We start from the raw sequence: 12,901 nt of genomic DNA, 5'->3' as shown, positions 1-12,901 counted from the left end.
GTCACGAAGCGCGATTAGCACGCGTTGTTTCCAAAAATCAGTCATTTTTTACTTTGGAAATCACCTACATTTCTTGATTTGTTCTATGACAGCAAAATAGACGGAATAATTTTATGGGGTGTTTGGTACCTGTGATCTTTAATCCAAGTATTAAAGCTTTGTGATAATAATTTGGTAGGTTACTTTTGGGATAAATGCAAACGATCCTAGATACACCTTTAACTTTACTGGTTCTGAAATTACCAAGAATATATATATGAAGGAGGGTGATTCTTGACAACCTGGGAAGAATATACAGAAACACTTACCTGATATACAATTTGCTAAAATAGGGATGTCATGTAAATTGTTTTCGTTTTGCTGAAAGAACACTTACCTTTTTTGTGATCCGTGGACAGAACTTTGAAACGGTGTTTGTGTTCAAAATTCCGCAACTTGAAAAGTACGTGAGTGATTTGAATGATTCTTGTACTATAAGAAAGCTTTATTAATTGGGCTTTAATATCCTAGATTTTGAAAGTGCTACATGCAGAACTTCATGACAAAAATGGTCCTGACATTTGGGTTTCCTTTTTTTTGTGACTCGCCCTGCATAGGAAAAGATAACTGGTTGTAGAAATAGTATCCCGATCGAAATTGTGGTTTTTGGTGTGAGTAGGTGACTGTCGTCAGAATCAATCACAAGTTTGTTTTTCCCTGGTGACTCCTCGGTTTGCATGAGGCAAGGCCCGAGGGGGGGGGGAGGGAACATTGGCTAATTCAGAGAGGAAGCTTGCTGACTCCAGCCATGCATCACAACACCTGGAGGCAGTAGCCGCAAGAAGTAGGGGTCATTGTTGCGACCTGCTTCTCATGTGTGCACACCTTGCCTTGCTGTCACTTACCTGCACAGGCTGGTGTTAAAGGGAATGTACAACATTTGCTTTTGCTGCAATTTTCAGAAATAAATGGATTTGGAGGATTAGTATGTTATAGAAAACCAATCATATTCTTGTAGTCAATTTATAGACTTTGGGGAATTGTAAGATTAGAGAATCAGTCTAGCAAGTTTGTACCTCTTCACAGGTGTGTAATCAATTGCAAGAAAATGCAGACAAACTAAATATGAAAAATTAGCAGCACCTTTTGAAAGGGCGACCAGCCTTGGAGAAAACTGGTTTTTCTTGAAATTGTCAGCACACCAGGAGCCACAACTTTACAGCATGCTTTAGACTGTTATTCCCTAACAATCCAGTAAGGTATTTCGTGATACTTCGATCATTTTGTTTTTTGATGTTTGCAAATATTGTATCTTCCCTTTAAGCATGTCTCACTCCAGAAAGCATTGGGGAAACTCCAAGCAAAAAATTGACACAACTGGAAAGTGGAAAATTTATGAAATCTTCAGAATTACAAGCACTAGGTGGTACCAAATCAAAGGGGACAACAAGACCTTTCTTTTAAGTGATGTGGCAGTGAAACGGAATGTGGTTAATTGTATTTTGTTGCCTCGTTTTTCATCTTTTTGTTTTGCGATAATACATTCTCAGGGACATTTCCTCGAAACTTAAGAGCGCTCAGTGATCCCTTAACTTAAAATTAAGGAATTACCGTGAATTACAACAGTTGAAACAGTCAGAATAATTTTACTGAATAGGAACAAAGGATTTGGCCATGATTTGCCTATCTGTAAACAGCTTGATAACAGGTGGGCAGCATTCCTCACGACTTCTCAATCAAGCAGGCAATGTTGCCCCTCAAATAAATGGGCTGACCAGTATGTTACGAATTATTGCCAGCCATATTGATGGTCCCTCGTGTGTCGCAAACATTTATAGGAATGACCACCTGGGGGCGTTTTTCTGACACGAAAGAAAAATGGGATCAGATTTGAAATCTGATTTTAAATGGGATCAGGCAAAAAAGCCAGACCTCAATTTGTGAGAGCTGCTTGAGTGTCTTGAGACTCGCAGGGCGTGGAGAGAATTCCAGGAGTATCATGTTTTCTGCATCTGCAGATGGCAATTAAGAGGTTAATTTGTAGCAGTCAGTTGGTTTGTCATTGATATGGAGAACTGAAGGCCAACTATTTGGATTGTTGTGAAGGAGATTGTATAAAATGGAGACAGGCAAATCTTCTAGTTGGACCTGTGACTATGTTCCATTTTTAAGTTTTTTGTTGACTTGTTTGATGTTTCAATGTTTAAACTCATCACTTAATGAGCTGCATGATACAGTACATATGCAAGCAGACCAATGGCATAAATCCGTGTCAGCGAGTGGGGGAATGGGGGATGACTAAAAATCCTAAAATAAGCATTTCTTTGTTTCTCTCCACAAAAATCCGGGGCGGGGGGGGGGGGGGGATGATCCAATGGCCCATCTCCCCCCCCTCAAAAAGTGGGGCCAATTTATCCTTCCACCCCCTCCCCCCCCCCCCCATTTATGTCCATGAAGCACATGTCATAATGGACTCATTACACTAGAACCCCCTCAATGATGGTTTAAAGACATTTTGCTGATATCGTCTGTTATGTTAAACAGCACTATCAGTATTTTGGTCAGTAAGAAAAAAATAAGAAAAGTCAGTACATAGTCCCCAAAATATACAAATTTAAATCAAATGTCATGGCTTTGCAGCCAAAAAAACCCCACAAAAATCCCCTGTGTTTTTAAAAACGTACCGGTACGTACATGTAGTGTATGATTTGGACTTCAATTTGGTTTCAGAGAGTATTCATGAACCTGTTTTCAAAACTTGATTGATTCTTATCCTCCCTGTTTCAGGCCTACGTATTTGATATCAGGACGGGGACCTATATCCACAAACTCTCAGGTCACACTGACGTTGTCTCTGACGTCGCCTATCACCCCTTGTATCCAGAGGTAAGTAAGCCGCCTTGTAGAACCTGCACACAGATTTGGACGGAAAGCCAAAAATTGCAGCTCTCCCCAAAAATCACATGTGAAGCTTATGAAGTCCATGTATGAACAGGACATGGCACATTTTCTTGGCATTCAGAGCCCTCTCTTGACAACTTTAAGGGTAGATTGAAAACTGCTCTGTTCTCTCAACATAATCTGAAACTTTTTCACCTGGCGCGGTCCTTAGCCACGCATTGTTACTTGCAAAAATGCACGCTGTAACTGCTGTTAATGTACCCTTGAGGAGAAATGTTTCTTCATAAAGCCCAGTTCATACTCGGTGCGAAAGCGAACGCGAATTGGTGACGTCATGGCAAGTATTCGCGCTGCGAATTCGTAAAAGTTGAACACATTTCAACTCTGGCGAATTTCGCAGCGAACGTTTCTTGACGTCAAATTCGCTTCGCATTCGCATTCGTGCCGAGTATGAACCGGGCTTTAGTTATACCTTAGGGAGACACCGGACATTAAGGAGACATTTCAATGTCGCAACTCTTAGTTATAGGCAAAATTTTGCTGTCGCTAATAGGCTAGATCAATTGCTCCTGGTCCAAAATGTAAATATACCAGAATTCGTGGGGGTAGGATAAGGGAAATTGGGGTTAGTGACCATTAAAGTTGGAAAAATTGTGTGTGCAACCCTATGGGAATGTCCCCTAAGGTACCATTCCCTGTAATTATGAATTGTATTATTTTCAATTATTGTTATTTCACACAGCATTATTTTAATCAGAATGTGCACAGACCTATATCATCTTTGCTTAAGCATCAGGCGTTGACAGAAATGTGTTCAAATGTCACTCCCAGTGGTCTTCCCCAACTCTCCCTTTGTAACCACTGAGGGGGGTACTTGGAGGTGCAGGCCATAGGCTCAAAATTGTCTACACGGGCCAATTGTGTGCCCTCAATTGTTTTGCTGTTGGAACATTTTGTGGGCCATGAAGTTCAGGGTTTTTAAAAATGAAGGGTGGAAGGGGTGATCAGGACTGCGTTATTGTATTTCTGTAGGATTCAGATGAAATTGGGCCCTAATGTTGCTCTGTTTTGCAATGGAGCGTAGGCATCATTTTTCAAAATGGCAATGGGCTTCAGGACTACTTTTAGGGTTATTGTCTTTGGATGGAATTTTCTCCCAAAAGTCATTGGATTACCCCCCAACAATTGAACAGAAAATGAAAGATGATGAAATAAGCTTTAAATTGATGGGTATCCCAAACACCTGGGAGAGTTGTGAGTATTTTTCTTGATCTTGAGAAGTGGCGGTATTTATCATTGAGGTCTATGGCAGTTTATTTACTGGTCTGAAACCTTGGGCACGGAGTCCATACGCTTACATTAGTTAATTGACCATCAATATGGTTTTCGAACGGGACCATGATTTTGATGATGGCGATTCAATGTTCCAAAAAGCGGCTGTGGTGGCACAATTCCTGCTTTACATGCAGTGCATCTTGGGAAAAAGTCGACGTCATTGCCAAAGGCATTCACAATTAAAACTTCAGGGTTTTCACTTTTGTGTGTGTGTGTGAATAACAGTAACTTTTATTAAAAAGTATTTGGAATGGTTTTATGTTTTTGTGTCACTTCAAGTAAGCATAATGCAGGACAGGTGACTAATAGGACAGGACGGTGACCATGAAGTCCAGAAGCTGCCTCTTTGAGGCATAATCTTGTTTTACTGAAAAAACATTTCATCACTTCTTTTATTTTAGGATCCTGTTATCAAATCACATCACATTATCCACATTCGAATAATAACAAAGCTTTGTCAGTTCGACGTCCCCACTACATGTATGTCCCTTTGGTTGCATTGTTACAACTGTACAGACTGGTATTCAAGAGTCGTGCCAATCCAAACTTTTTTGGACCAACTCAGGTTTACTGATATAGGCTTTGGTCTCAGACAAGACCAGTCCTCACAAGTCCATCTCAAGTCATCCAGTCCCAATTCATCAGCTTTGACAAAGACACTCCATTGTTACAGTTCATCCCATGTTGCTTATGACTGGACTTGAGAGGGACTTGTGATGGACTTGGGATAGACTTGTGATGGACTTGTGATGGACTTGTGATGGACTTGTGATGGGCTTATGATGGACTTGTGATGGACTTGTGATGGACTTGTGATGGACTTGTGATGAACTTGTGATGGACTTGTGATGGGCTTGTGATGGGCTTGTGATGGGCTTGTGATGGGCTTGTGATGGACTTGTGATGGACTTGTGATGGACTTGTGATGGACTTGTGATGGACTTGTGATGGACCTGTGATGGACTTGTGATGGGCTTGTGATGGACTCGTGATGGACTCGACTACAACACTGGGCAAGACATTATCAATTTGAAAAGTCAATCTTTTTTAAATAGCAAATAGCAAACGGGGATCACTCAGAGAGGATACGACTTTAAATTTCAAATTTTCAAATGAACCACAAAGGGAAACTGACTAGGTGAATTGTAACAATTTTTGAAAAATTGAACAAAGAAATTGACTGGAGTGGGGCTTGAACCTGCGACCTCCGGATTACCGTTCCGGTGCTCTACCAACTGAGCTATCCAGCCCTATGTTGGCGGTTCCCCAATTCGTCAATATCTTTGTTCAAGGGGTGCTAGTCAGAAGTCATAAACCCATATATGCCATGCAGCCAGGGATCATGCCCAAAGTCAAGATGCAGACCAATCTTTTGATGTCAATCTCTTGAAGCTGTCACTCCTAACTGTTTGACAACATCCAACTGTTCATGTACTCAACTGAAGTCTTGTTTTGTTAGGAACCATTCTGTTTAATTTTATTTGGTACAACCTTGGAACACTAGTCCGAAGCAGGGATAAAAGTCTTCTGGTTTACTTGTGAAATGAGCTGAAGTTTGCAAAAATATGTATCAGCACGTGTCGGCCTCCTAATCAATGTGTATCTTAGGTGTTTGGTTGAAGAAACTTGCAATTGTTATGTAGAGCAGGCTGTGAGTGCTCTTGCTTGAATGTTGGGTGTCATGCCTCAGTTTAAAAACTGTCCAAACACTTTTGATAAGAAAATCTCTTGCTAGTTGATCTGTTCTCTGATCAGATGGTTGGTAGATTGTAATAAATTGAAAGTAGCAAATGAACCTCGCGCATTCAACTTTAGTGGCAGTGACTCGCAGTGGACTGTGCATGTCTGTCGAACATGTACAACTTGGTAGTTATGAAGTTTGCAAAACATCTCCGTCGCATCCCGATTGGCCAGCCATAAATTTGACAAGCGAACCAAATGAACAGCATCAGGTGTCGAGAGCACAGGTGCTTGGGGAATGATTTGCTTCCACAGCGGACGGAAGCGTAGATCAAGATTTCCCCCCGAAACCATCAAGAGTCATTACAGGAATTGCCTTGACTATAGGAGTTGAGGGGAGAAGGGAGAGAACGAATGGGGAACCAAATTTGACTAGATGTCCTGTTGTGACTACGAGCTCTCTGCTTAAAAAGGCCAGCAGGAAGCAAGAGGAATGAGGTTTTGGATTAAGCGCTGGGCTCTTTGCCAAGCGCAGGCCGCATTTCGTAATCACCAAGATCTGATAGCCTCGGGCACAATTCAATCTCAGATCTTTCCAACTGTACAACTTGGCAGAGATCCTGTATGTCCTCAATAATGAGTGTGTATGACATGGCGGCAACCTGACGCATTTCTTAATTCTGTGGCGATCAAAGCTATTTTTCCTTGGATGTTGTTCATGTCTTACTTACTTATGTACATGTATGTTGACAGTAAGAGCAGGAACCCTGTCTATAACATTGAAGCCATCGTTGTTGTACGGAAGGTGGGTGTGGTTGTACATTGTGTTAGAAGAGCGCCCTCTCTCATCCTGTCAAAGAAAGTCTCTTGCTTCTGGTGCGAGAGGTGTCACTTACAAGTCAATTACATGTCAATCACATGTCAGTCACATGTCAGTCACATGTCAGTCACATGTCAGTCTCATGTCACTCACATGTCAGTCTCATGTCACTCACATGTCAATCACATGTCAATCACATGTCAGTCACAACTCTGTGGAAAGGCATCCATTTTCAAGTCAAGCGACAAGCTCTTCTTGTGATTTTTGACGGCGGCATTCTGTTTAGTTCATCCTCTTTGAATTGTGGTGGACCCCTCTAGCAGTTATGAATTGTAAAATACTATTAAAACAAGATTTACTTATATGCTTGTTGTTACCTTGACATAGGTGTTGGTGGGGGGGTTGTCAATATGGGTAAGAATATACTGGTAGAAATGGAATGTAACAACGTATGCCTATCACCTAATTAAAAAACTTGTTTTTGATGAGTTGGGGGGGGGGGGGGGAGAACGTTTTGGTCTTCGACCCCAATTTTTTGTACTTTTGCCGATAAGAACAGTGGATATCTTCAAACAAAAATTTATTTTGATTAAGAGTTAAATCCAAGTACAGTGTACGATACTACGTCCTGAACTTGTTGGCAGTTATCTTTCTATGTAGAGGGCACCTTTTGGTTCGAAAGTTCCAAAAATGAGATCGGACGTTCAATCTGACGTAAAACTTGTAGATCTATTGAAAACGAGGTAATCAAATAAGACATACATGACTTAACTACCGTAGATTTGAAACCGAAACCGGATTTGAAATAGAAAATAAAGACCATCAAGATAAGATTGTTGTATGCCAGTCCCCACTCCTAGTATTCAAGCACATCTGGTACCTTTTTACATGACCACATTGGACAAACTGTCAGGTGTGGGGGGGAGGGGGTAGACCACCTTAGCTCCGGAAAGGTGTGTTTGTGCGCGGACCTGGTACTTTGAGTCACATCCGTGGGTCCCATCTGGCCTATCAAACTACATCTCGTGGGAGGTTTATCACGAAAGGCGCACCATGGTGTTTCCCTGAAAGTTGAGTTCATCTGGGGTGAACGTTGTGTAACAACCATTTTTGACTTCTTTTTTTTAACCTTAGCCTAGAGGTTGATCTAAAACAAGATATCTGCTCAGAAAAAAACCTACTGCCATTGATTTTGACGTACATGTACTTTGAATGCTCTTCCGGTAAAATAAGGTACCCGTAGGCATGTTTTTTACGTTCATTAGCAATGAATCCAGTTACGAGAACAAAAAAAAATGCTTTGTATCTCTGTTAGTACGGTACTGTATCCTGATTTGACACAGCAATAGCAAGTTACAGATTTATATCGTGTATTTGTTTGTTTGTTTTTTTAATTTCCAACGTATATTAGTCACTGTGACTTATTATGTCCACTCCATCTCATAAACAATCCTCCCTTTTTATTATGGTTATATTGGAATAGTAGACCTACTGCATATTGGCTGGAAAAGTGGGGGGGAAAATTGGTGGGGGGGGGGGGGGGGGTTCATGGGTCCGTCTTACAGTGTGACAGGTGCATTAAGCAGAACATCAAATTAAAATTCAACTTCAAGTATGAAGCATTTGAATTACATTTTTAAGTGGGTGGCTGTGAAATGTATGAGCACATTTTGATATACATGTATTTCTTTAAAGGGAATATACATCATTTGCAAACATCGAAAAATAAAACTGCCAAGTTTTTACAAAATACCTTATTAGGATGTTGGTAAATGACAGTCTAAAGCATCTTGTAAAATTATGGCGCCTGGTGTGAAGTCATTTTCAAAAGTATGGTATTTTTGTATACATTTCCAACGGTGGTCGGCTGACCACCGTTGGAAGAACCAATCTATTTTTCAACTACTGCTACACATTTACCACTTTTTTCAGTCCAATTTTTCTTAGCTATTGGTTACATATTCATGAACGGGTGCAGGCCAGCTAGACTGGTACCCTTACCTTACAATTTTCCGGCATCCATAAATTAATCCATTTCATCCTTAGCGTAGTCAGGGAACCAGACTACTTGAACATTTTAGTTTTTTCTTGGTTTTTTTTCAGCATTTTCGAACACAAAACTTCGAACATGTCAGTGTGACAATATTTGATCTTTTACGCTAATCCCTCAAATAGTTCATTTCTGAAAATTACAGCAAAAGGCAATGATGCATGTACATTCCCTTGAAGTGTTAGGAGGAGCTTGGTGTTTTAGTGCAGGTCCCTGCTCCAGGGCAGGCACTGTTGCACTTTTTGTAACCATTCCGTTACCAGACCAGACGGTCCACCATGCAATCCTAATTCTGACGTTTCCCTCCTTTTGAGGGCTCCTTTAAAATTAAGTCGGAGTGGCCAAATTGGCCAAGCAGATTACAGAGCGGGAAACCGATTTCTGATTTCTCTGATGAGATAAGAAAACTGTGAAACATGGAATCTGTGACGCAGAGATAACCAAGTCAAGTCGAGTCAAGTCAAGGGACTGCAGTATATCTGATATGCAGTCATCATCCTGAAAGTAAAGAGCCACTGGAGCGTGGCAAAGTCGCTAACTGAGTTGCTAACCTGCTGTCCACACTTCATCTGGACAGTGTCTGTCAGCGGCTTATCTGCTATCACAGAGTCATTCTCCACACAGGCAATGTGCTCCGTGTGTCATTTATCTATCAGCGTACCACAAATTGCGTCGGTTCCCCAGTGGATTTGGGGGAGTTGGAAAGGTTAGAAATGTACTCACAATTCCCTTTTTATTAAACCTCCTGCCATTTGAAGCCATCACCGACAGTCAAAATTTCCATCCACTTCCCCATCTATACTTTTAACACAGGTTAGTCACCAGCAGTCAGATCCTATATTTCAAGCAAGCACTGTGACCAGTCAAACTCAGTCAACAGACAAAGAAGGCAAGTTGTGGTCACAGCTGGTTTATCAATCACCCCGAGTCAAAGCATACAATGTAGTTGTATCAAGTTATATAAACAGTCACTGCCAGTCAATCCTGCTTTATGTAGGCTGGGAATGTTTAACTGTTGAAAACAGTCACTTGTTTGATTTTGACTGAAAGGTCAACTTGGCACAGAATGTATGTTTGCATTGGAGGGTTACCGTAATTAAGAGATGTATTTTTTCCCATGCTTTTCAACTAATTTGATATTTTCCCCCAACAAAGTTGGACCTTCCAATGAGTGTTTTATAAATAATCTTCTCAAGAAAAAAAGACTTTTATTTGTGTTGCTCTTGCTCACAAGCAGATCTACACAGACTGGTTTCCAGTTCATACATTATCAATTGGAATAGGAGGCGGGAACTAGTCTATACCTTGCGAGAACTGAATTGTGTTCGGGCCACAAAAAGTTTGAAATTTGTAAAGTCATTATTCCATTACTAAATGTGTGTGGGAGGGGGGGGTTTCAATGTCCAGTTCAAAAGTGAATGACCTCATTATTCAATAATAAAATATGTTTTCCGTGGGAAAGTTAAAAAGAGCATAAACAGCACATCTTCACAAGTTACCCAGGTAACAAAACCAAACAAATTTATACCTTGTGGAACATGATCTTAGCCCGGACTTTAGAGGGGAAAAAAGGCAAAATTTTCCAAAAGCAAAATATGGCTTGCCCAAAGAATGTTGTCATGACCTTCTGCAAAGAGAAATAAAAAGATTGTGAAATATACTCAAAAAATTAAAACAGGAGAAGTAAACAAGTTTATCCAAAAGACACCCATATACTATATCCAGGGTATGAAACTGCAAGTTATACCCATCTGCAAATTAGTGAACAAATGCTTTTTCGCAAATCTGTGAAGAAGCTATCTTTTTTTTATGGTAGAGGAAGATTTTGGGGTCCAAAGCCAAAAGTTGTCCCGGGCAGTCATTTCTCTTCCTCTTTTTTTAAACACAAAACTCGCCTTGTCTTTAGAACCCCTTTATAGAAAAATTCATCATTGCAAAAGTATAAAAATATTGCCACTGACTGATACAGCTGTTAGAGAAAACACTGTAAAGCATACCATACAGTAGAAGTTTTCCCCTCAATAAACCTGTATCTTAATGACGTCACGCTTTGTTCACATACATGTATGTGGGAAAGCCACCAAGATCTCATAAGAAAGCACACATGCAAAGAAACTTCAGAAAGTGTGACGCCACTATGATTCAGGGCTTTACTGTGGCACAAGATCTCTGCCATGCCAGGGACACTGTGTGTCCATTTACACAGTCTGCTGCCCTCTGTTGAGAACACTTGGACAGAGGTTCTCCTCCATAGGACTCCACAGGGAAGTTTTAACTTAAGGAGGCGGGTGGCCACAAGACAGTTTAAAGAAATAGGGGAACGCTCTGTTTGAAGGATTTCTTGGTGGGTATTGAGGGAGTTTATTCCTGTCTTTTGATAGTCCGTGGAAAAACTGAGTTTGTGAAATTGGTGGTGGAGAGTTGAAACTGTTGCTCATGTCCTCTTCTTTTCCTGTCCGTCTTCAGGGTGATGTAGGTCTTGGGGTTGTCCAGTTCGTCGTCGTAGATTTTGTAAAGGCAAGGCAGTCTTCTGCCTTTCTGGGCTTTTCTGCGGTCTTGGAGGCTGACCCAGTTTAGAGTTTCCAGTATTTCAGTGACGCTACATTGGAGCTTCACGGGAGTAGTTGTTTGTTGTGAAATGTGCTGCTCTGCGTTGGACTTTTTCCAAAACATTTATATCTTTGCCATGATATGGATGAGGTCTTACTAGAGTCCTATTGTCCCATATAAATTCATTATTCCCCACATCAGCATGTCTGGAAAGCGGCTTTGAAATGTCAAAGCTAGTTATTTTTAAAGGGAAGATACAACATTTGCAAACATCACAAAACGAAATGATCAAATTATCACGAAATACCTTACTGGATTGTTAGGGAATGACAGTCTAAAGCATTCTGTAAAATCGTGGCTCCTGGTGTGCTGTCATTTTCAAGAAAAAAAGGGATTTTTCCAATGCTGGTCGGCCGACCAGCGTTGGAGAATACTGGCTTTTTTCGAAAAGTGCTCCTAATTTTTCATAATTAGATATTCCGTGTTTTCTTTGCAATTGATTACACACCTGTGAAGGGGTACAAGCCTGATAGACTGATTCTCTGACCTTACAATTCCCAAAAGTCTATAAATTGCTCTGTTTCATCTTAAGTGGGGTCAGGGAACTAGACTACAAGAACATGATTGGTTTTCTTGGTTTTTCCAGCATCTACAAGCCCAAATCGTGAAACAAGTCATTTTAACAATATTTGCTATAACATACTAATCCTCCAAATCCAATTATTTCTGAAAATTGCAGCAAAAGCAAATGTTGTACATTCCCTTTAAGCGGGTCAGTAAGAAATGTGAATGTTTTGCAGTGAGTTTGAGTGGGCAATATTTCCAAAATGTATTCAAATTAACAGAAATTAGCACAAAGGATTCTTGAACAGCCCGACCTACAGTCAAATGTGTTCACCTCTCCCCAATGTTATATTTCCCACTTTGGGGACATAAAATTACTGAACTATTGAAACTGAAACTCACACCAGGTGTCTCATTGTGACAGCAAAGCTTCCGATTGTTGCCACATCTCTACTCTATTCCATTTGACACAAAGCCTCAGCTTATTGTCTTTTCCATTGGCCCCCAGATCTAATTCCCCTTCCGGGACTTGACACTCATCACCCTCCAAAACAAGGTGATTAATATGGCCACCCAACTTGTAATACCCTCCCAGAGTTATTTTTCAATAATCAGCCACAAGTTTCCAATCAATTTTTCACCCCAGAAGGACAAAGATGCAGCCCGAGGCTAGAAATACCTTCCTAAATCCCTGCTTGTATCACAAGTCATAAATTAATGGCCGGGGATTATTACTCGTTGACAGGACACAGGAGCCCCATGACAACACAGGTGCCCATTCCGAACTCGCCTGTACTTTTGTGTACCTTGCTATGGGAACAGTCACCGAAGTCAGTTTTTCCTGTCAATGGAATTCAGAGATACACTTTCAGTTCATTGAGTTGTATGAGGTGATTGCCCTTCCTGACTCCGTTGGTCAAGCTCTGAATACTTCACCTGTATAGAAAGACCCCCCCCCCCCCCCCGAGAAATTATTTTCTTTAAAAGTTATTTCTTTCTTCATGCAAAGTATGGGAACAATT

The 12,901-nt window shown here is 40.8% G+C and overlaps 1 protein-coding gene across 2 annotated transcripts in view; it reads left to right on the top strand.

The window, feature by feature from the left end:
• Positions 1-2,985, top strand: part of LOC119745656 (WD repeat-containing protein 27-like) — a 53,418-nt gene extending 50,433 nt beyond the window's left edge. For both annotated transcript variants that reach the window (XM_038222177.1, XM_038222178.1), the window contains exon 23: positions 2,767-2,985. In XM_038222177.1, the coding sequence (XP_038078105.1) occupies positions 2,767-2,970 (204 nt within the window). In that variant the 3' untranslated portion in view covers positions 2,971-2,985. The remainder of the gene's footprint in view (positions 1-2,766) is intronic.
• The last annotated feature ends 9,916 nt before the right edge of the window (positions 2,986-12,901 follow it).

The sequence above is a fragment of the Patiria miniata genome, unplaced genomic scaffold, assembly GCF_015706575.1.
Source record: "Patiria miniata isolate m_02_andy unplaced genomic scaffold, ASM1570657v1 HiC_scaffold_7, whole genome shotgun sequence".
Classification (NCBI taxonomy): Eukaryota; Metazoa; Echinodermata; class Asteroidea; order Valvatida; family Asterinidae; genus Patiria; species Patiria miniata.
Note: the sequence above shows the minus strand (reverse complement) of the source record. Positions and strands in the feature narration are given on the sequence as shown.